Source organism: Panthera uncia (assembly GCF_023721935.1).
Source record: "Panthera uncia isolate 11264 chromosome A1 unlocalized genomic scaffold, Puncia_PCG_1.0 HiC_scaffold_16, whole genome shotgun sequence".
NCBI classification, from domain to species: domain Eukaryota; kingdom Metazoa; phylum Chordata; class Mammalia; order Carnivora; family Felidae; genus Panthera; species Panthera uncia.
The window spans coordinates 18,566,186-18,590,118 of NW_026057576.1; the positions used below are offsets into that span (position 1 = coordinate 18,566,186).

General features: G+C 47.9%; 1 protein-coding gene across 4 annotated transcripts in view; it reads left to right on the forward strand.

Moving 5' to 3' along the window:
• ATP7B (ATPase copper transporting beta) overlaps positions 1-23,933 on the forward strand; it is a 56,158-nt gene that overhangs the window by 18,475 nt on the left and 13,750 nt on the right. For 3 of the 4 annotated variants that reach the window (XM_049646873.1, XM_049646871.1, XM_049646870.1), the window contains exons 3-13: positions 595-852; positions 2,905-3,068; positions 4,871-5,032; positions 7,200-7,276; positions 9,038-9,212; positions 10,871-11,104; positions 11,808-11,899; positions 19,239-19,366; positions 19,481-19,635; positions 19,854-19,988; positions 22,882-23,076. In XM_049646873.1, the coding sequence (XP_049502830.1) occupies positions 595-852; positions 2,905-3,068; positions 4,871-5,032; positions 7,200-7,276; positions 9,038-9,212; positions 10,871-11,104; positions 11,808-11,899; positions 19,239-19,366; positions 19,481-19,635; positions 19,854-19,988; positions 22,882-23,076 (1,775 nt within the window). The remainder of the gene's footprint in view (positions 1-594; positions 853-2,904; positions 3,069-4,870; positions 5,033-7,199; positions 7,277-9,037; positions 9,213-10,870; positions 11,105-11,807; positions 11,900-19,238; positions 19,367-19,480; positions 19,636-19,853; positions 19,989-22,881; positions 23,077-23,933) is intronic. The other variant, XM_049646872.1, reaches the window with a different exon arrangement.

Here is a 23,933-nt window from a genome sequence, read left to right on the forward strand (position 1 = left end):
TTATCACCTGAGGAATTCGGGGCACATTTTTAAATTTCTTGTAACTCAGGGGCGCCTGGGTGGCTTAGTCGGTTAAGCATCTGACTTCAGCTCAGGTCATGAACTCGCGGTTCTTGAGTTCTAGCCCTGCATCGGGCTCTGTGCTGACAGCTCGGACCCTGGAGCCTGCTTCGGATTCTGGGTCTCCCTCTCTCTCTCTTCCTCCCCCACTTGCACTCTGTCTCTCTCTCTCAAAAATAAAGAATAAAAAAAATTTCTTCTAACTCAGTTCTTTATAAAATGGGGGCGATAGTCCTATGTACCACAGCTGTTTTAAAGGACGTGTGCTTCGCAGAGGGCCTGGTGAGTTCTTCTTGTTGTCATCATCTAATTAGAGCACTCATCCAACTGGAGCATTCCATTCTTGAGTATTGGCATCTTTTCATGTGTCTGTCACTGTGTGCCTGTGTCTCTAGTTGTGGGGAGGTGGGGGACAGTGATGGAAACACCAACCTTCATGGAGCTGTTTTAAGAACTTTGTCAGGCTCGAACCTCCTGCTGTAAAAAAAGTTCTTTGTCCTTTTAATCTGAATGATTTCTTCCATTTTATCCTAGAAAACTGTTACAGCAACCATGTTGGGAACCGCAGCGCAGGTAATTCCACAGTGCACACCACAGCTGGCGGACCTGTGTCTGTGCAGGAAACGGCTCCCCATGCTGGGGGGCTCCCTAAGAACCACAACCCCGGCAGCTCGTCAAAGTCCCCGCAGGCCTCTACAGCAGTGGCACCACAGAAGTGCTTTTTACAGATCACAGGCATGACCTGTGCATCCTGTGTGTCTAACATAGAGAGAAACCTTCAGAAAGAGGCAGGTAAGCCATCTACACACTGAACTGGGGAAGCCGCGTGTAGGCTGTGAGCCCCTGCGGTCAGCAGAATGGGCACTGTGCTCTCCCTTCACAATCCTCATTGACTCAGTTTGTCAGCAGCCCTGATACTCTGGCAGCAAGTTCATTAGGTGATGGTAGAGATGTTTGTCTGATGTTCTTGGGCAATTGGCATTCTGCTGCTTAGGAAGTGTTTAGTTTGTTTAAGATAAAATGTCTCCGAGTAAGTTAGTGAGGGGCAGTCCAGTTTAAAGGTCAGGCACATTCCGTGGGTAACTTCCTCAGCTTGTCCTAGTGGTGGTCTTTATCTCCTCCACCCCCACCCCCAGTCCCATCCATCAGCCTCCAGCTAGCACATGAATACGTAGCCTGCAGTTTGCAGAGAAGTTGCAATTTTGAATATTCTGTCCTTTGTCCCTGTAAATCATAGAGTGTTAACGGAAGTGCCCAAGTTTTGTCCTCTGGACTACATTTCCAGTACTGTCTCTGAAACCTGAAAGTGCAGCAAAGATCCTGTCCCACTTTTGTTTGGAAAATATCTTAACCATGACGACCTTGCCACCGGAGTCCCTTTCTCTCTTTCCATGTATCTCTCTGCTCAGATTCCTTGGCCATCACAGGCAGCCCCAAATTAGGATGATGTGTCTCCAGCCTCTTGTTCCCTATGTTTTATCGTGGCTGGAGCTCTAGAAAGACTCTTCTCAAATTTAGGTGTTCTAAGAGTTTCTTTGTCATCCATGGGCTGGCTGTTCATAAAATATCCTACATCTCATGGTTCCTGTGTTTCTTTTCCTGACTTGCAGCCCTCATTTTTATTCCTTATGGCATCCTTTCTAAAGCACGTTTCTTTCTTTTATGTGAATGAGTCTTATTTTCCCCCTCAAACTCACAAATAATCTCACTGGATATACAATGGCATCATGTCCCAGTCAATGCATCGTATGTTAAAAATATTGTAAGTCAAAAATGCATTAAAGCCTAGATGGCTCAGTCAGTGAAGCATCAGACTCTTGGTTTTGGCTCAGGTTCACAGCCCCATGTTGGGCTCTGTGCTGATGGTACGGACCCTGCTTGGGATTCTCTCCCTCCCTCTCTCTCTGCCCCTCTCCCCTACAAAAATGCATGAACGTTTAAAAAAATGTGTTTAATACACCTAACCGACCAAACATCATAGCTTGGCCGAGCCACCCTGAAATGTGTCAGAATGTGTATCTGTCGCTCATTGTCATGATGGCGTAGCCCCAGGAAAGATCCAAACCCAAAATCTGAAGTCTGGTTTCTAACGAATGTGTATCACTCTCGCACCAAAATGAAGTTGAAAATTTTTAAGCCAAATTAATTGTAAGTCGGGGTAGTCTGTAATCTGTAGGATTTCTCTTCCACTTCTGAATGGGATCAGAGCCTGAAAAAGAGTAAGGACAACCACTTTTGAAAGAATTTTTTTCTCCGTGTATGAAAAGTGTCTGAGAGAAAAGGACACCATTTAACTGACATTTAGTAGTTGCAAGCTGCAGACTGTATCCCTTGCTGTGAGGTGTGGACACGGTCCGTGTCTTCTCCAGCCTGACTCAAAGCCACCCACCCCACCCCCCACCCCACCCTGCTGCCATCCCGGGGCCAGCAGCACAGGCATCACCTGGGAGCCGGGTGGACCTACAGAACCTCAGACCCACTCCAAACCTACTGAGCCGGAATCTGTAGGTTAACAAGGTCCTCGGTTGATTTGCCCATCAACGTGTGAGGAGTGCTGTTCTAGAACAGTGGTTCTCACACTTGGCTGGTACGTTAAAGTCGCCTGGGGAGCTTTACAAAAAGATGCCTGGCACCCACCCTGAGGGGTCCTGGTTTAACTGGTTTGGGTTTGGGGCCAGGCATGGTGCTCATTAAAAGGCCAGGTGATCCTAAAGTGCAGTCCGCTTTGAGAACTCCTGTTCTAGAGGCTTCTGGGAGCAGATGTGTTTCTTTGTTAGGTTGTGTTGAATGTGTCATCCCAGAGGCCCTGCCTGGAGTGTTGTAACTGTGGCCCGACGGTTCCAGGTATTCTCTCGGTGCTGGTCGCCTTGATGGCTGGAAAGGCAGAGATTAAGTACAATCCGGAAGTCATCCAGCCGCTGGAGATAGCTCAGCTCATCCAGGACTTGGGCTTTGAGGCTGCAGTAATGGAAAACTACACAGGCTCAGATGGTGACCTCGAGCTGATTGTAAGTGCAGCGGCCAGGCGGACGCTGGGGCAAGAGGGCTGCAGGCGTCTGACAGGGGCCGGGAAACTTCTCCCATTTTGCACGTATCCTGCGTGTTGTCGGAGTTGCGTTCTCCTTTGAAGCCAACAACAGTGACCTATTCATTTTGTGCAGGAATGTCAGTTTTGTCACAGAGTCATAGGGGTACATCCCACTGGGCGCCTTCAAGGTGTGAGGAGGAGGAGGAGGAGGTGGGTGGCGGGAGTGTGGGAGGAAGAGGACCCCCAGAGCTTGGTCTTGAGAGAGTTGAATATGACGACATTCCATAAGGCCCAGAGGGAAGCTAGAATGCAGAGATGTGGCAAGGCCAGGGGAGGTGAGTCGGTGTGGTAGCCAGTGTCAACCAGTGCCACCACAGCAGGGGAGGGCCGGCTCATAGGCACAGGGGTGTCTAGAAGGTAACTGGCGACCGGCGTCCTGAAGCACACGGTCCAAGATGAACGGTAAGGATGGTTGCTGTGCCTAGTGTGGACGGGGAGGGGATGGTACGGGGCCTCGTTTTTCCTGTCTGTCTACTGTCATCTGCACATGACCGCAAATCACTGAAACATTGGGTACATCTAGCATTTCCAGTATGCTGTGTTCACAGGCACTTCCGTACAAAGCTTTTTATGTGTAAATAAGGGGAGACTGTGAGTAATGCTGTTTTACTGAAGTGAAAGGGTCTTGCTTCCTTAACTGTGTTCAGTTACTGCCGTTAGTAGTAAGTAAATGTTTAAAGAAAGAGTACTAAGGACACGAGTGGCACTTTGAGCTCTTGATAAGTGACATTCTTTGTAGAGCAAACCCTTTGCCCTGGACAGGCCTCCCAGTGTGTGGTCAGGTAACACGACCTGCTCTCTGGGTTCTAGCCCCGGTCATGCCCGCCACAGGAGCAGGATCCTCGCTGCAGACCCTCAGCCCCAAGGGGATGCCTCTGCCTCTCTCAGACTACTGTGGAAAATCTAGATCACAAATATTATTGGGAAAGGTGAAAACATTAAAAAAAGATTGTTTTTAATGTTTATTTGTTTTTGAGAGAGAGAGAGAGAGAGAGACAGAGCATGAGCACGGGGAGGCAGAGAGAGGGAGACACAGAATCTGAAACAGGCCCCAGGCTCTGAGCTGTCAGTACAGAGCCCCAAGCAGGGCTCGAGCCCATGGACCTCGAGGTCGTGACCTGAGCCAAAGTCAGACGCTTAACCAACTGAGCCACCCAGGCACCCCGGTGAAAACATTTTTTGAACAGTGTTTTTTATCTTAAACTGAGCAGTGTCAGTTATATCGTTATCACATGCTCAGACACCGGACATTTTATGTCTGTATTTAATTAGTATTCTGGGAAATGTTGACCTCTGATACTTGGAAGAGTGACTCATCTGACTTGCCTAAATACATATCCAGGGATGGCATGTCTCACTCCGTGATGTGAAGACACACAGCGTGGCATGGCAGCAGTGGCCTCACGGAGAGGGTAGGGTGGCTCACGAAAGCCCATCACTGTCAGAGCTGGAAGTGAAGCCTCGGTCTGTTGCCATCTGCTCAGTGACTGGCTACGTCTCTTGTCCCCGAGTCAGGGAAGAAGCACTGTTTCTATGCCCACAGCCTCTGGGGGAATGTTCCGGGTGAAAGTCCTGCACACAGGTCTGGAGGTGGGAGTCCAGGGCCTCAGGAAGGGTGCTGTGGAAGGAGGAAGGGCTCGTGGCTGCCTGTTAACCCAGCCCCCCGTGTGCCTTTGACGGGATCCTCTCAGTCCTGAGTAGTATTTTTGTCTTGTGCGGCAGATCACGGGCATGACCTGTGCATCCTGCGTTCACAACATAGAGTCCAAACTCACCAGAACAAACGGCATCACCTACGCCTCTGTGGCCCTTGCCACCAGCAAAGCCCACGTGAAGTTTGATCCTGAAATGATTGGTCCGCGGGATATTGTCAAGATTATCGAGGTAAGTCGTTCATTTAAAAACATTATATGAACTAATGTAGTGTTGTGCATCAACTATATTTCAATTAAAAAAAATATACCTTCCTTTTTCAAAACAGTGATTTATACGCACTGTAGGAAAATGAGAAAATATAGCTAACCAAAAAAATTAAAAAGAAAAAAGTCACCTAACCTCTCCTTCAGGTTTTCCGATGGAAATAAAGGTGGATTGTTTTAAAATAAACTGTGAAATCAAGTCAATATCAGACAGTCTGAGGGTGAAAATCAGTGAATGGGTAAGAAAAAGGATATTATTGTCTTAATTGCAGATATTCCTGGAGAAACATCAGTATCAGCAGGATACCTGGCACATGGGGTTTAATTACCTAATTGTAATTATGAAGTATTATTTAAGCCTGGACCAAACATCTATAGACCGAAGGATTGTTGGAAATGAGACGAATTGTACTGCATTTTACCACTATGTCAGGACTGCTCGTTGATGGGAGAGTTTGGTCGTTTCTCTTTTGGAAAATTACTTAGTGTTCATACACTCCCTACCTCTGTTCCCTCCCTCGCTTTGTCCACAGACACCGCCATTTCCTTTTTAAGGCCTGTATTCTACCACACCGTCAGCGGGTGAACATTAGTGCTGAGCTGAATGGGTGAAGATAGTCAAAACTGAACGAGATTAACTCGTAATAACTGATGGTCAGGCTAAATGGAGTTCAGCAGGAAGTTCTAACGCAGGGAAGCATCTTGTGGCAGGCTTGAAGTTGTCATCCATTTTCTCTTCACTGCGCGCGTGTTTAAGGGAGATGTTCCCTGTTCTGTGGCTTAGCAGAGCTCTTTGATGTGTGTTATGTAGGCTGCTGCTGCTGCTGCTAATAATTCTGTCTTAGAGGCACACAACACAGCTTCCTTATCAGGTGGAGAAAGATCCCCAGAGAGGTTAAGTGACTTTGCTCGCTGGTACCTGGCTAAAGGTTGCAGGACTGGCCCTCAAACCCAGACCTTACAGTTCCAAGCTCAGCGGCCTTTCGAGTTTTGCCACACCACAGGTCATACAGAACAGCAGTGATGTGGCCCTGATGAGGCTAAGAAGTCAGACTGTTGTGCTCATAGGCGGGAGAGTCCCAGGTGGTGCTTTGAGCACATGTCAGTCACCCTTCTTACTTACCATGCCCGTCCCGGCCCCCATTCTGCCTGCCGATCTCAGGACGGTGCCGCCTTTATCCGTGTCTGAGGAATATTACCAATGTCTGGCCTCTGTTCTTGCATCTCTGGTGCATCTTTTCCTAATGAAATTAGGTTGGTATTAGTCGTAAAAGGATTTGTCTTTACACGGTCCTAGATGCTCTTTCTCCAACCAGAACTTTTAATTTTTGTGTGAAATCCCAACATGAGAGTCCGAGGCCCCTCTTTATATTGTGCTGACTCTTGGGACATTTCCCCTCTTTATATTGATCAGGTGGGTTTATATTGTGCTTTTCCTGTGTAATTTCGTAAAGGGGTCAGATCAAATAAGGAAGAGAGGGTCAGGGAGCGAGGCAGCGCAAGAAACACTGAAAAGAACCAGCAGATTGCGGTACAGTCCCCATCTGGCCTCAGTGGGAGCCGCAGCACGCAGGTGTTGAGGGAGCCAGGGTCTGCTCAGTGGGAAGAGGCCTGGGCTGGGAGTCCGGAGACCTGAGCACCAAGCACTGGGCCTCGCTCTTCTGACAGCACGATGGCTCTGGGCATGATCTCTAACCTCTGACCTTCAGTTTCCTCATGCAGGGAATGAGTGACAGCCCCTGACCCCTCCATGTTTGGGGTTCTTGACACAGCAGTTCTGTGTGTCTAATTCAGCATTGACCAGCCTCAGGGTATGCTGAAGTTTCTTCCAGAACCTGCTGCCTTAACCCACAGAAGGAATAGGAGTCACCGTCTGGGGCCACCTCCTTGGGGATGACACAGTCTGTGAGCATAGCTGGTGCTGGACTTGTAGTATGACAAGTATGACAAGTATGACAGGACTTGTAGTATGATTTGGGAATGGAAGTCATGAACGGAAAAACCAATCCAGTCTTTTGAGCGATTTTCGAATGACTTTCTAATTTAAAAAGATGTAAAATGCTTTCTACCAACGCATGTTTTAACCAAGTGCCTTCCTCCCTCTTTCTCACTTTTCTTTTTTTAATAACAAGGAAATCGGCTTTCATGCTTCCCCGGCCCAGAGAAACCCCAACGTGCATCACTTGGACCACAAGGTGGAAATAAAGCAGTAGGTAGAACAGAAAAGAAACGCTGGAGCTCTTGTCTAAGTGTCCCCCCCCCCCCCGCTCCGCCCGCCCCACTGGGCCTGACTGCCTCGTTCTGTGCTTAAGGGTGTCCCTGCCCGCCTGGCTTCCCACAGTGCCGTCCACATGGACTAGCTGCCTTACTACCCTTGTGACATTAACCCTCTAGAAGAGCGCTGTCCCAACAGACCTCCTCACGATGACAGAAGTGTTTTCTACCCTTAGGGCCCAGTCTGGGAGCCACCAGCTGCTGAGCTGCTCATGGGACTAAGGAACTGAGTTTTTAATTTCATTTGATCTTAACTGATTTTAATTTAGATAGCCACTTACAGCTGGTGGCTAACAGACAGGACAGCACTAAGTTGGGATGGGAGGGAGAGGGTGTGGGTTTTTCCTTTTACAACACAGTATCTTAAGACTTTATTTGAAAGGGTTCTGGAAGTGGGGTCTGAGGGCAGGAAGCATGGTCACTGGAAAGAAAATGGCCTGGGAAGAAGGAGGCCTGAGTTTATTCGTTGATGCAGACGTGCACTTACTCATTCAGCAAACACACGGGCACTGTCGTATGTAGGGCGCTATGCCTGGTGTTAGGAATGAGTGGGATACTGTCACGGCTGGGCTAGGAAAGAGTGGGTGGGCGGTGGATCAGGTGGGTTAAGGGGGTCTGGGAAACCAACTAGCAGGAGACACATGATCTGAGCCTCAAAGAATAAGTGGAAGTTGGCCAGGCAGTGGAGGTGGGGGTTGAGGTGAGAGTTCTCAAGGGGCATGGAGATGACAGTGGGGGGACCCTCAGGGACTCCTGTCCTTTGCTCTGGTTGGCATGCCTGGAGGAGGCAAGGACTGAAAGGAGATGCACCTGGAAGGCCAGCGGCCGGGCTAATTCCAGGGCCCTGGCGGCAGCCTGAGAGTGTAGACTTCAGTGTTGTAGGCCAGGGTCTGTGGGCCAGGGTGGAGACGTGTCAGAGCTTCCACAACAGTCGGTGGGAATTGCATGGATGCTGACGCTGACAGGAGACCAGAGCTGTCACTGCGGTGTCCATCAAGAATGCTTTACGGTTCTCACTGACTCTTTTATTTTTTTTAATATTTATTATTTTGAGAGAGAGAGAGACAGAGTGTGAGTGGGGGAGGGGCAGAGAGAGTGGGAGTCACAGAATCGGAAGCAGGCTCCAGGCTCTGAGCTGTCAGCACAGAGCCTGATGGCAGGGCTTGAACCCACAGACGGCAAGATCATGACCTGAGCCGAAGTCGGACGCTTAACCGACTGAGCCACCCAGGTGCCTCAGTTACTGACTCTATTTTGAAGGTCAAACGTATAAGTATGTTCATACTAATACAATTTTGCTCTTACCTACTTTTTACTTGGGAGTCTGTATAAGATTTTATTTTGAAGAAAGAGCAGCAGGCAGCCATATGGACTGGGATGTTCAACTTCCTGGGTCTAGATTCTCAGTTCTGGGCCTCAGTTGCCTGCCCTAGACATTAGAGGCAACAGGTCAGCCATGGGCAGGCAGAGGCTGCCTGTATGTCCCTGGAACAGCCCTGAGAAGTGTGAACGTTTAGATATCCTCTCAGGTGGCGGGCGTCAGGGAGAGAACCTTCCCTTCATTTTCGTACCCTTGGCCGTCCGTCCCAGACGTGTGCCAAAGGCAAGTCTTAACCTGAGCCCCCAGGAGGAGACTAGCCCATAACCCAGCTGGCAGGTGGCACCTAATAGGTTGCTGTGCTGCTTTGCTTTGCAGGTGGAAGAAGTCTTTTCTGTGCAGCCTGATGTTTGGCATCCCTGTTATGGGTTTAATGATCTATATGTTGGTGCCCAGCAATGAGCCCCACGAGACAATGGTCCTGGACCACAACATCGTTCCAGGACTGTCCATTCTAAATCTCATCTTCTTTATCCTGTGCACCTTTGTCCAGGTGGGTATCTTCCCTCCCTGCCTCTGTGTGGCCAGCAGATTCTCTGCTCTGTCATGCCAGACACAGCCCATCAGCTTGGCTTAGGTGGCATTTTATCACAGCTTTCCTGCAGGGGCTGCTGTTTTCCTTTAGGACCTGCGGGGGGCACTGAAAGGACCTGGTTTCGCTGTCACTTTCACAGTGGTTGTAGGTGGTTGTAGGTGTTGGTGACGCGGTGTGTCCCTTATTTGTTTATTGTTTAGTTTGCATTGCCTTTGTTGTCAAAAGCAGCGGCTCGTGCCCCGAATAACAGGGCTGTGGTTCTGAGGAAATTATAATTTACTAAAAAATTGTTTCTAATGTTTATTTATTTTTGAGAGACAGAGACAGAGCATGAGCAGGAGAGGGGCACAGAGAGAGGGAGACGCAGAATCCGAAGCAGGCTCCAGGCTCCGAGCTGTCAGCAGAGAGCCCGACACGGGGCTCGAACCCACGAGCCGTGAGATCGTGACCTGGGCCAAAGTTGGACACTTAACTGAATGAGCCACCCAGGTGCCCCCTGAGGAAATTATAATTTAGAAGAGATGGGCCTGCTGGAGCTTCTACTCTAGGGACGATATTTAGGAGCTGGCTGTGTTTCTGGTGGGAAGTGTGCCCTCCCATCTGTTTTAGAATAAAAAATAAAACTCCTGAGGTAACGTGAGAATGTCTCTGGTTTAAGACTGAGTGTAATTATTTGTCAGCTGAATTTGCTTTTCTCTGTATTTTCTTTTTAATTATAAATGTAATATATATTTATTGTAGGCAATCCAAACCATACTGAAGTAGGAGAAGCAAAGGGGAAGATATTCTTTTGCTAGAATCATACCCTGCCTCCAGCCTAATCCTGTTCCCCAGGGTTACCTTAGTATTTTTGCTGGTTGGGCATGTGTGTTTACAGATCTTCATCTATGTAGAAAAAATACTCATTTTCACGTATATGTATGTGTGTACATGTTCACATAATATAGCCACACGGACTTTGTTTTTTTTTTTTTTATTTTTTTTAAATGTTTATTTATTTTTGAGACAGAGAGAGACAGAGCGTGAACGGGGGAGGGTCAGAGAGAGAGGGAGACACAGAATCTGAAACAGACTCCAGGCTCCGAGCAGTCAGCACAGAGCCTGATGTGGGGCTCGAACTCACGGACCACAAGATCATGACCTGAGCCGAAGTCGGACGCTTAACTGACTGAGCCACCCAGGCACCCTGGGACTTTGTATTTTTTAACTGAAATAGGATCATACTAGATAAACTGATTTATAACTGGCTTTTTACTTAAGCATGTCTCATGGGCATCTTTCAGGTGAGTGGTTTATAGACCTAGCACACATTCTCTTTTGGGACTGCATAGCACTATCCATGTTATAAATGAACCATGATTGATGTCACCATTGCCACCGTTCTCTGCTGATGGACATTCAGGTCATGTGCTGTGGGTTTGAAAGGTCCCCCATGACCTTGACCCTCCGTTCCTGTGGCCAGTAGTCTTATGAATCAGGAAATACTTTTCCTACATGTCACTCGCAGTGTAGAAAGTAATGTTTAAACATTTGCAGCCCTGAGGGGCCCCCAGGTCTCTGGTTGCTCCTTGGACTGGATGCCTGCTCATGCACTGTTGCTGTCCTCTGTCTTTCAGCTCCTTGGCGGGTGGTACTTCTACATCCAGGCCTACAGATCTCTGCGGCACGGGGCGGCCAACATGGACGTGCTCATCGTGCTGGCCACGAGCATCGCCTATACCTACTCAGTCATCATCCTGGTGGTGGCCGTGGCTGAGAAGGCGGAGAGAAGCCCCGTGACCTTCTTTGACACCCCCCCCATGCTCTTTGTGTTCATTGCCCTGGGCCGGTGGCTGGAACACGTGGCAAAGGTAACTGCAGCTCCGGGTGAAAAAAAGAACTGTGTCTTCAGTAATATAAGTCTTAATTCATGTGAACGCCTTGTTTAGAATTACTAATTATACACAGTCTGGCAAAAGACTTAAAGAAATGTGAAACCGACATATAATTAGGTGTTCTGATCGCTAATCTCCAAACTGATTGCTACTTCTGAAATCCCAGCTAATCTGGTTAATTACTGAAACCTTTATTCAGGCGCATTGTGTAATGAAAAGAACTCCAGATTTCAGGCCCGCACGAATACTGCCTCTTCGTATATAACTGACTATTTGGCTCATGAGTCTAGAAATCCATGTTTCCATCTTACGGTCAGGCCATTTTTAACACCCTGCATTTTAATGTATTCTATAAAAGAGTAGGACTGAGGCCCTAAAAGAAATTAAATTGAACCTTACAAAAAAAAAAAAAAAAGAGGCAGTTAGTAGGCAGACTGGTCCTGTCTTTTCAGCTGAAATGTAATTCATAGAACTTGGTGGTATTGTACCTTCAGTGTGGAGATGACTGCAGTGGGTAACATCCATCCTGGAGGAGCCTTTTGATGTGCACTGTGTGTGTGTTATGAGGGGTAGGCCTCTTTCCGCAGGGGTTTTCTCTGATACCCGCCTGGTAAGCATTGGTCTGGGTTTGCACCGGTCAGCTTATGATAGCTTGTTTTCCATTCTGGCCATTTCCTAGAGCAAAACCTCAGAAGCCCTTGCCAAACTCATGTCTCTCCAAGCCACAGAAGCCACTGTTGTGACCCTTGGCGAGGACAACTTGATCATCAGGTGGGTTGTCTTCATCCAAAGTTTTCGACCAATTTATATCAGACTGTGTAAGACACCTGAGACACCCATTGTGTTCATGACCTTATGCTAGACATTGTGGGGGCCAGCAAAGACTTGTGTGGTCAGGTCCATCCTGTTGATCCAGGTAGTTAATAAGGCGTTTACAGATTACGAGAGCCACGAGAATTCAAGGTGGTGTGGTTTGCTGAATGACAAATGAGAGGTCTAGGTGATTCGTGTTTCTGGAATTGAGAAGAGGAAGGCTAGGGGTGGTCAGGGAAAGCTTCACAGAGCACGGAGCACAGTCCACACGTTGGGCCTTCCTTGCAAGACCTGAGGATTTACAAGGCTGAGGGATGAGGTTCAACTTGCCAAGGAATACAGATGGGAGAAGTATTTTTCTTCTTCATATAGTTAGCAGATACTAAAAATAATATGGTGGTTATTATTATTGCTGGAACTTATATAGCATTTATTGTCTGTCAGACACTTTTAACCTCTTTATAGTACATCTAAATTAAAAAAAAAAACTGTAGGAGGAGGGGACTATTATTACCTTTATTTTGCAGATGAGGAAAGTGAAGTTCAAAAAGGCTAAGCAAGTGGCCTAAAGTCACACAGGTATTCAGTAGTGGAATTGAGTTATAACCCAAGCTCTTGGTTCCACAGCCCATATTCTTAACCCTTACACATACTGGCTTTTAAGGCATATTTACTTTTTTTTTTTTTTAATTTTTTTTATGTTTTCTTATTTTAGAGAGAGAAAGACAGAGCATGAGTGGGGGAGGGGCAGAGAGCGAAGGAGACAGAATCCAAAGCAGGCTCCAGGCTCTGAGATGTCAGCACAGAGCCCAACGTGGAGCTCGAACTCACGAACCGTGAGATCATGACCTGAGCCGAAGCCAGATGCTTAACTGACTGAGCCACCCAGGCACTCCAATGCATATTTAATAATACAGGCATTTTCGCGAATTCAGGCTTCTGTATTTCCCTGGTCAGCCTCGTTTTCATATTCTAGGCAGTGCTTATTTGAGACCTTCACATTCCTGAATTCTCTCTCCAGCCCCACCACTCTCCCCTTTGGACTGTGATCTCACTCTGACTCCGGGGTGGGAAATGCATCAGTTTGTGTCACTCAGCCTACAAAGCTAGCCTTCCCTCTGTACGCTCCCTTCCTCTCCTTCTGGGCCTCTGCTCAGGAACGTCCCTCTGTCAGTGTCTCATTGCTCTTCAGTGTGTCTGTCTTTGCTGCTTCTTACCATCCAGCATGACTTACAGTCCAAACTCCTGTTGTCGAAGCAGCCCTGTGCCCCACCCCAATGGTGCTGCCCGTTCTGCATGCCGTGGCCAGTGTGGGTTCGTGAGTGTGTGCCCCAGGATGGCCGTCGGAGGCTGAGACAGGCCCTCCTCCGTTGCTTCCCGAGGGGGTACTCGGCGAGCCTGCGCCGAAAACATGAATCAGAGAATGAGGCACCGGCCGACCACGGCCTGGAAGCACTGGTTTTTGCCCTGATGCTGGCTTTTGAATATGAGTCAGAATTACAGTAGCGATAGTTGAGATTTGAGAACTTACAGGATACCATTCCCAGTAGCGACCAGTAGGTTAAACTGCCTAATTTAACCCGATCACTCCCCTGGGAGGTGGGTGCTCCCACGGCCCCATTTCTTTAGGAAGAACCCGAAGCCCAGTGGGGTGGCGTGACTTGCCCAGAGTCCTTGGCGGGCGGGTGAGTGGCAGAGCTGGGACAGGCGCCCTCTCGGCCATCGGCTCACCTGTCTTGCAGGTGGGTGGACACTGTGTGACAGCAGCTGGCAGGTGGGGGCTCCACGCACTCGACTGCCGTGGCTCCACAGCGGTTGCACACCTTGGCTTCTTTTTCTCACAAATTAATGACCTGAGAGTTTCTGGGATGCGGGAATGTTCCAGCTGGGAACAAAGCCATGGACCGGCCGCTTTTACTGGTCGCCTTTCATTTTGAGGTGCTCCTGAAGGCACTGGCTGCAGGTCCAGGGACTCCTGCCTTGATTTGAGTATGAGGAGACATGCGTCTCTGCCAGGAGACAGAAGCTACCTGAAATGGCCCAAGGATGGTGGGGCTCCCCCCATCACAGCTCCATGTTTTTCCAGAGATGGTGATTAGTATTTGCTTGTGGACACCCCGTGGGCCCTTCTACTGCCATCATCACTGTGGCGGTGCCATTTTCAAAGCCAGAGTTCCTTCTGGCTTTGCCGCAGACGAGCTGTGTGCTGGGAGAGCGTCAGTCAAGGCCTGTGAGGCACGATTCCCGTCTGAAAGTAGGGTGCTTCTCCCCCCCCCCCCACCTTCCTGAAAGGGTGCTTCAGGCCGCTGGGAGGTGACAGGCCCATAGCCACACACTGCCCTCCCGAGGCATTGACCTTCTGTGTAACATGAGGCCTACCAGTGCTGTGACCCCCAAGTCAGCCTCTGCCTTCTGCGGGGTCTTGCCACGTCCGGGCCTCTGCCGGTGGGGACGTGTCTGTGGTGTCTGTTTTCACCACGCCTGCTCAGGCCACCGCTCTGTCCCCTACAACACTGCAGCAGGGTCTTCATTGGCCCCCTGCTTCTAGCCAAGGCTCTTTCTAACTCTTTTCCCACATTCAAACCAGTGGTCTCTTGGACACCCGGATCTGATTGCATTCCTCTGTAGCGCTTCCCTGCTGTCCTTAGGGTGAAGTCTGTGAGCGCACACGTGAGACTCAGTGTCCGCCGGTGTCCCCAGTGGACCCAGCCCCTTGTGTCGCCGTCCCTCCACCTCGTTTTGGCCACACCCCACTGGCAGCTCCCAGAAAGGGACTCTCAGGTCTCCCCCGACACCTTTCTTCTTCCCCTTCACCTGTCGTCTTGTCCTTCAGGGCTCGGCTTGGGGGTCACATCCTCAAGAAGCCTTTCCTGTCCCCTGGCCTGCTTGGCTGTCACTCCTCTGTGTACTCCATGTCTCCACTCACCCTGGGACACCCATGTGGCAGGTGCTCAGATACTCGTTGAGTGAATGAAGTGACTGTGAAATTACACCGTGTTTGTGCTTGACCTTAAAAGGTCCACACAGCCTGGTCCCTAGGCTCCCGCATTGAAGGCTCCTGTTAGAGTGGGGAAAACAGAGTTACAAATCTTACCTAGGTTTGTGTCTGTTCTCCTCTAAGTTTTTCTTTGTCTTTTTACTTTGTGTTAGATGAGGAAGGAGAGGAGAGAGGAGACAGGTGAGGTAGACAGACTGCTGGCAGAAACTCTTAAAGCGGAAGAAATGCTAGGGAAAACACCGCCTTTCCATTAAATGTATTCCCGCAGGGTGGTGTTTTGCGGGGGACACAAGCTTCTGAAGAAGAAACGCTGGGAACTCGCTGGAAGGAGCCACCTTGACTCCCAGAAAGTGCTGTTCACCTCAAATCAAGCTGTTTAGGCTTAGAAAGATGTGGTCAATTCAGATCAAAGGGGCAAGTCACAGATTAAGCGAACCTTCCAAAGCTTGGTAGTTAGGTTACGCTGGGGGAGAAGGTTCTGATGTCAGCTCCCTACGCCCCTTTGCTAGTGAGCAGGCGTTCCTTCTCCTGACACAGGCCTCGGAAGAGATCTTGTGTGATGAGAAACTCCTCTGGGTTGTGTGGACGGGCCCCAGAAGGGCAGGGCCTGGGCATCTCCCATCACTGGAAGATTTGAAGAAGCAGCAGAGAACATTCTCAGATTATGGAGAAGTCTCCTCTTCTTGTTTGCCACCCTGCCTGCCCAGCCACCAAACAGATTTCTGCACATCTACTCCCAGCACTTGAGACTTCAGGGTGCCACTCCCTGTCCTTTTTTTTAAAATTTTTTTAAAGCTTTTTAAAAAAAAAAAATTTTTTTTTAACGTTTATTTATTTTTGAGACAGAGAGAGATAGAGCATGAATGGGGGAGGGTCAGAGAGAGGGAGACACAGAATCTGAAACAGGCTCCAGGCTCTGAGCGGTCAGCACAGAGCCCGACACGGGGCTCGAACTCATGGACCTCGAGATCATGACCTGAGCCGAAGTCGGCCGCTTAACGGACTGAGCCACCCAGGCGCCCCCACTCCCTGTCCTTTTAAAGGGCCCTTCTTTTCCTGCTCCATTGATTGTATTGTGGCCATTATTGAACTTACATACTCAGATCTGCTTGTAGCTTCTGGGCAGTAAACCTCCTGAGAGGAAGGCTCGCTTTGTCCTGTTCGTACCCAAGCCCAGCACGGTGCCTGCTGCGCAGAGGCCCGTCAGTAGTGAAAATGTCCATTAGGTGATATAATAGAAGTCACCAGCATTCACTGGGCGCTCACTGTATGTCAGGCACTGTGCTCAGTCCTTAACACACATCATCTCAGTTAATCCGGGAACAAAATCGCCATTGTTGAATGGAGGACACTGTGGCTTTGTACTAGGACTTGACCCGGATGGCACCACTGCCCTGTGACTCACCAGGGCCCTCACGAGGACTCTGAGCTCCCAGGGTCAGGGCCGTGTCTTCTTTTGCTCACCACTGCGTCCCTGGCACCTGGTGCACACAGTGGCACATGTGGCGCTTGGTCTGGGGACACTAAACGCTTACTGCGTCCGTATGCTCCTGGGGGGGCAGCGTGCGCTCACAGCCTTGCAGGGAGGTGGTGGCATGGAGCATGGAGGCAGCACCAGACCTTTGGAGACAGACGGACAGACAGACAGACTCTTGAATCCTCGTTATGCAGACGGTGCTCCTGCACAGTTTTTAAAAAAGAAAGTTTTGATGTCAATACTTAACATCTCTGCACACTTTGGCTCTGGGGTTTTATACGCTTACACATAGCAACGTTGAAAGAAATGGGCATGTAGGTTCAATTCTGTGCCTTCCTAAGAAATCTTCAGGTTTTTGCTCAAATGGGAGTGAATATCACTTACCTCATATACTTTTGGGAAGATTCAATGAGAAAATAAGTAAAAATCTAGCACAGGACGTGCACTCAGTAAATGTCCATTTTACCTTCTCACATTGATAAGGCATCCTTAGCATCTGATAAGAATGAATCATTATAGAATGAAAGAAGTGTGTAAAATAACCCCGGAGCCTGCTTAGTTGACTTTGTCAGCATTTGATCACGAGGCACGGTTCTCAACAGTCGACCCTTGAGCAGCGGTGGGGGTTTGGGGTGCTGACCCAGTGCAGAGTCGAAAATCCGAGTATAACTTTTGACTCCCCCGAAACGAATCAGCTACTGTTGACTAGAAGCCTTACCGATAACATAAACAGTCAATGAACACTTACTTTGCAGGTTGTTATATACTCTATTCCTATAATAAAGTAAGCTAGAGAAAAGAAAATGTCAAGAAAATCAGGAGGAAGAGAAAATCTGCTTACAGTACTCTGTTGTATTTATTGAAAAACCGCGTATATGTGGACCCACGTGGTTCAAACCCGTGCTGTGCACAATGATGTGTTATGTGGCCCCTGGGTGGTTCTCCAGCGGCCTCCCTTCGCTCTGTCCTTCCCTCCTGTCCCCCACCATGTGTCTCTGTCTGTCTGGGGACCGGCATCCAGTCCACACACACACCTACGACCCACTCGCGCCTGTCTGACTCCACTCTCTCTTCTGCAAAACCTCCTGTGAGAGCTTCTTGAGCCGCGGCCTGTCTCCTCGCTTCGCACGCTCTCCTCTGCCCATCCTGCTGGGCTGCTGCCTCCATCGGTTGCTGAAATTGCTTTTCCTTCACACGTCAATTCATTTCCATTGCCCCGACCCAGCCATTGCTGATTTTAATGCCTCTCCACCAGCATTGCCCCTGCCCCCCAGTGTCTCCATTTGAAACTTCTTGTTGGTTTTCTTTTTTATGAAAGTGTGACTTACCTTCACGGAAGTAGGCAGATCTTAAGTGCAGAGTATGATGAAGTTTGCCCGTATCGCGTCTGGGTAGTGACGCCTGCTGTGGCTGAGGCTAGGACGTCTGCTCCCGCAGTCTGCCATCCCCACTGGCCCATCTGCCTCCCTGCCACTGGCTGGCCCTCCCACCTGTTCAGCCTCCAGTGTGGTCCCGGCACCAGGGCTTGGATCTAGAACTCCCTCTCTTTTCCACTTATGCTCCCAGGTGACCTTGCACCATTTCAGGGCTGTAGGTACCATGTGTATTTTGACAACTCCGGGATTTGTACCTCTAGCTCTGCCCTCTTCTCTCAGCTCCAGTCATATTTTCTGCTCCCTACTTGACTCAGATAGGCATCCCACACCCGACATGTCAGAATGAAGGTCTATATTTCGTCTCTTCTCTCTCTGTCCTTCAGCGGCTTCTGCACACTTGTCTCCATCTCAGTAACTGAGAATTTCGAGCTCCTCTTTGCTTCTTTTCTTTTCTTTTTTTTTTTTAAACGTTTATTTATTTTTGAGACAGAGAGAGACAGAGCATGAACGGGGGAGGGTCAGAGAGAGGGAGACACAGAATCCGAAACAGGCTCCAGGCTCCGAGCTGTCAGCACAGAGCCCGACGCGGGGCTCGAACTCATGGACCGCGAGGTCGTGACCTGAGCCGAAGTCGGCCGCTTAACCGACTGAGCCACCCAGGCGCCCCTCTTTGCTTCTTTTCTTTACTCATTTAGCGTATCTGCACGCCCTGGAAATATCCTGGGTGTTCACGCCATCTCTGGCCCACGCCACTGCCATCTTTTGCTTGCCCACCTCTTCTCCCAGCCTCTATTATTGTCCCTGCCACCCTGTGCTCATGCAGCAGCCAGAGCGATGACTTGAAAATGTGAATCAAATTATGTCACTTTCCAGTAAAACTCTTAACGTTTGAAGCCCGTACTCTGTTCTGCAAGACTCAACGGGATCGGGACTCTGCCTGCTTCACTTCTTGTTTTTCAGAGGCGCCCTTCCTTCCTGCCTTAGGGCCTTCGCATTAGCAGAGTTTTTCCCCTTGAACTTTCTTTCCCCTGTATGTTGGCCCTTCTTGTCTTCCAGGTCACAGCATGTCTTCCAAGTGAACCCCCCCCCCAAAAAAAAGAAAGCCCTTGAGTCACATTATTTGCATCATAACACTTATTTAATACCTCGGATTGTCCTGTTCATTGTCTGTTTTTTCCGCAGAATTGGTCTTCATGAGGGTAGGGACTTTGCTGTCCTGTTCACAGCTGTATTTCCAGTGTCTAGTACAGCACCTGTCACTTAGCTGTGCACTAAATATTGACTCAATCTGTAAATGAACAGATAAAATGAATACTGCCACTCAGTGTAAAAGCCAAGAGTGTAACCAGTCCAACACGTTGTCTAGAACCCGACCCGGGTGGCAGACCAGCAGGAGTGAGCTCCAGTTAATTGCTTTGTGCATAACTTGAGTGGCATTTGTTTCAGAGAGGAGCAAGTACCCATGGAGCTGGTGCAGCGGGGCGACGTCATCAAGGTCGTCCCTGGCGGAAAGTTCCCGGTGGATGGGAAAGTCCTGGAAGGCAGTACCATGGCTGACGAGTCCCTCATCACAGGTTGGGTGGCTTGTTTCATGTTCCCTTTGGGTGGGTATCACAGCACCTGCCAGGTCACATGAGTGCCAAGTGGGGCTGAATGCATGATGGTTGGTCTCTTTTCTCCCCCTCTAGGAGAAGCCATGCCTGTCACTAAGAAACCCGGAAGCACAGTGATTGCTGGGTCTATAAACGCACATGGCTCTGTGCTCATTAACGCCACCCACGTGGGCAATGACACCACTTTGGCTCAGATTGTGAAATTAGTAGAAGAGGCTCAGATGTCAAAGGTAATGAAGAAATTTAACAAAATAATACAACTTCAGCTTCCTCATTTTAGGAATGACTCCAAGAGCTTCGTAAAATCAGGCAGATTTTGCGGAGTAGAGATTGATTAGTAAGTGTAGTTAACGAGGGGGCTCAGAACCCCAGTTCTTGCTCATGCTTGTGGTGTTTTATTTCTTTGTGGATTGTAATTTCCCCTGGTCTTGGTGTTTTGTTTTCATAGGCACCCATTCAGCAACTGGCTGACCGGTTTAGTGGATATTTTGTCCCATTTATCATCATCATTTCCACGTTGACGTTGGTGGTATGGATTATAATCGGTTTTATCGATTTTGGTGTTGTTCAGAAATACTTTCCTGTAAGTTGAATGCTTTGGGCAGTATGGTTGCTGTGTTTTAAATAACCTCTTGCCATTAACCCTATTCTCTCATGTCTTAGATTCATTGGGCTTTAATTACCCATTACATTTATTTGCTTGTTTTGCTTACTTAAGGCAGCAAAGTCTTAGCCAGGATAGGATGATCAGTCACTCTGTTCCTGCAGGTTTTTTTAAAGATCCTCTTGGCTCTTTAGTTAGATGATTATACAAATACCAGTTGGCTCTCGGTTGTAATGCTTAAAACATTTACATTATGTGATCTTGGCCATTTCTGGGGTTATAAGGCACATATCGTAGGTCACTTCACAATTTTGATGGCATGATAATATTACTTAACAGATTTTAAGAAAAATGTTTTTTGCTGTCTATGTCCATCAATCATTCCTCAACCTTGCAGCCTCCCAAGCAATGCCAAAGCTTCTTAATAATTAAATATTTATTAAACATAACATGAGACCATGGAATATACTTTCTTGAGTTAAAAAGTGATTAAAGAATATGATCTTAGGAACGACAGTTTTATCAAACTTCCAAAAAGGGTGTAAAATACAAAAAAAGCTTTTCTGCCTGAGAAATAGGAACTGTGGTGATGCTCAGTTGGGAGTAATTTTGTTGCCCCCAGAGACATCTGGCAACGTCTGGAGACGTTTTTGGTTGTCCTGACTGGGGAGGGAATACTACTGACATCTAGTGGGTAGAGACCAGGGATGCTGCCCGATGGCCTACCACACAGAGCACAGCCCCCCACGACAAAGAATTATGTGAGCCCAAATGTCAGTAGTGCTGAGACTGAGAAACCTTGATGTACATCAACAGTGAATGGCCCACATGGTGTAATATTTGATAACTGCCCAGTGAGTGGAACAGTGTTTTATATTCAGCCAAGTCTAATGCGTATTTTACCTTAGGGCCATAATATAAGAAACATGGACCAGAGCATTTTTTTCTTAAAAAAAAAAAAAAAGACCCATAATTAAAAGCACATTTTACATTCTCAGGGTGCATGTCATATACTAAGATGTCACTCTCTGTCTCCAATTTCCTATCTTAAAATGAAAAATGTCCATGTTAAACTCTTCCTGACATCTTAAGGAGACCTCAGTGCTTTTAAGAGTAACCTGGGACCGTATTCCTAGAATTTGCCTGGGGCTATTATGGCACCTGACTGCCCCCAAATGTCCACTTTTGCGGGAGAGCAGCTCCTTGGCATGTGGCTGTGGGAAAAGTCATTCCCAAACAAGTTGGAATATGTGACTTTCTGCTGGTCTCTGCCTTTCCATCTTACATTGGCTTCTTTTGTTTTTATCTGCAATATCAGGGAGGATGCTGGCGCATGAGGTACTGCATGTTCCTTTAAGATACTGTCACCCTGCTGTGTGATGTCACTTGTAGGGAGACGTTCATGTCACCTTCTAGAAGTCCACCCAGTCCCGTCGGAGTGTCCGGTGTTATTTTAACGAGAATTACTGTGTTTTTTTTTTTAAATCATATCATCTTTATCTCTAAAAACCACAATTATGTCTTAAATACTGCGCCCTTCTATCTAAATGCAATTGTTTCTAATCAAAGTGAAATGACCCTTTAATAATGCACCTTATTTTAGGATTCTGCCTTTCAAAATCAAGGAATATAGATGAACGCTAAAGAGATTGTGCTCTGTATCCTTGATTTAGAAAACATACTATAATTAAAGTGAATATAATGTCTCCTGATTGTACCTCAGAGACAGCCGCCATTTTGAAAAATAAACCAAGATAAATCACGATGTCAGAATGCAAAGAGTAACAACCTTGTGGGTCGCTAGGTAACTGGAAAAGAGACCCATATTTTGTTTGTTTGGAGTTTACCAAGAAAACAGTAGTGAAAAAAATAGAAGAAAATAAAGGTGGCTCCAAATCCCGTCCCTAGGAGTAACAGTTTTTTGCACTTTGGTGAACATCCTTCCAGTATTGTTGAAGGACTATGTAGAGATATGGGCAGATAATTTCACACTAATTCAGTCACAACACATGCCATTTTGTGGTTGCTTTTTTTATCCAGCAGTGTTACTGATGTCTTTCCATGTCAGCAAGGATAGATACACATCATGATTTCAACAATTGCATAATATTCCATTATGTACATCATACCCACAATTATTTTTTTCATACCCACAATTTAATTAATTCATTCCCTATGGGTTGTCTCTAGTTTTTTGCCATTATAAAAACGCTGTGATAAGTATCTTGGTATCTTTAGCCACTTGTATGATTATCATCTTAGGGTAGATGCCTTAGAGATCTATGATTTTTTAAAGTTTTCATAAGAATGATAAAAATAACATGTAATATTGTTACTATGTAATACGGAAAGTGTAATAGTTACAATTTTTAGGTGCCTTTCTTCTGCTAGATATTGTACAATGCACATATATGTTTATATATATATATATATATATATATATATATATATAATCTCATTTAACCCTTATAACAACCAGCTGGGCATTATTGGCATTATTGTCTCCGTTTTGTATGTGAGGGAGCTGAGACCTGGAGAAGTCAAATTAGTGTCAGGGCCAGGAAATGGATATACCTAGTCCGATTCTAGAGTCCATGCTCCTTCCTCCAGCAGAGTTTCATATACCTCTCATCATGCCTCTCTCAGAGGAAAGCCTGTGGGATCAGGTTGGAAAACTGGGCTGGGGAACAGTGAATGAACCATGTGATAACACAACACTGAGGCAGAGTGGAACGCGCCATGTTTCCCAAACCCCCGCTCGTCACACAGACTCAGGTCCCACTGCCTGCCTTGAAATGTTCTCATGTGATTAGGAGTCTGTGGGATCCCTCATTTAACCCTCAGCCTGCCTGTATCTGTTTCCTCTTTTCAGACCCCCAACAAGCACATCTCCCAGACAGAGGTGATCATCCGGTTTGCGTTCCAGACATCCATCACGGTGCTCTGCATTGCCTGCCCCTGCTCGCTGGGCTTGGCCACACCCACGGCGGTCATGGTGGGCACCGGGGTGGCCGCCCAGAATGGCATCCTCATCAAGGGAGGCAAGCCTCTGGAAATGGCCCACAAGGTTGGCCTTGCTCTCCTGCCTGTCCTTTGGGGTCTTGGCTGGAATGACTTTGTAGCTGTTGCTGTGTGATTTTTTTTTTTTGAAACTTAGTCCTCGTGAAAATGGTATCTGTTTAAATTCTGTATTAAGAGGACAACCTGGAAGAGGCTCGAGGGCACTCCGTTAATTAAATAAAACAGAAAGCCAGGACTGACGGGGAATGATAGCAACAACAGCTAAGAGTTGTAAGATTAAATACAAATTGATTTTGTCTCATTAACAACTCTTTGAGGTGGGTGCTTATTATTCCCGTTTTGCAGATGAGGAAGCTACAGCGGGAGGAGGTGAGGCAATTTGCCCAAAGGCCTACAGCTTTGGCAGAGCTGGGACTCACACCCGGGGAGCCGGGCTCAGACAGTACTGGAGCACAAACATGTGATTAGCAGAGGGATCCTCACTCTCGGGAGTGGAATAGTCAGCAACCGTGTTTAGGAAGACTCTTTCTTCGGCCCAACATGCCCATCCCTAACCTTCCGTCCCTCCGTTTATTTACGTTTGTTGAGCATTTACTTTGTGTGTGTGGGTCCTGTCCTAGGCCCTGGCAATGGCCATGGGCCTCTGCTGTGAGGGAGCTCACACGTTAGTGGGAGAGGCAGGTGTGGAGTATGCAGACCACAGATCCGTGAGAGCGTGTGAGGCTGGCAGGGTGGTTTAGCAGGGACCTAACCTGCACTTGTGTGTGTCGGCCTGGGGGTGAGTGGGTGCAGAGGCAGGAAAGGAAGTACAGGGGGTTCACCTGGGACCAACCAGTAGAGCCAGAGTGAGCCAGACAGCGGAGGTTGGGAAGGATGTTCTGGCAGTGGAACAGCCTGGGGAGG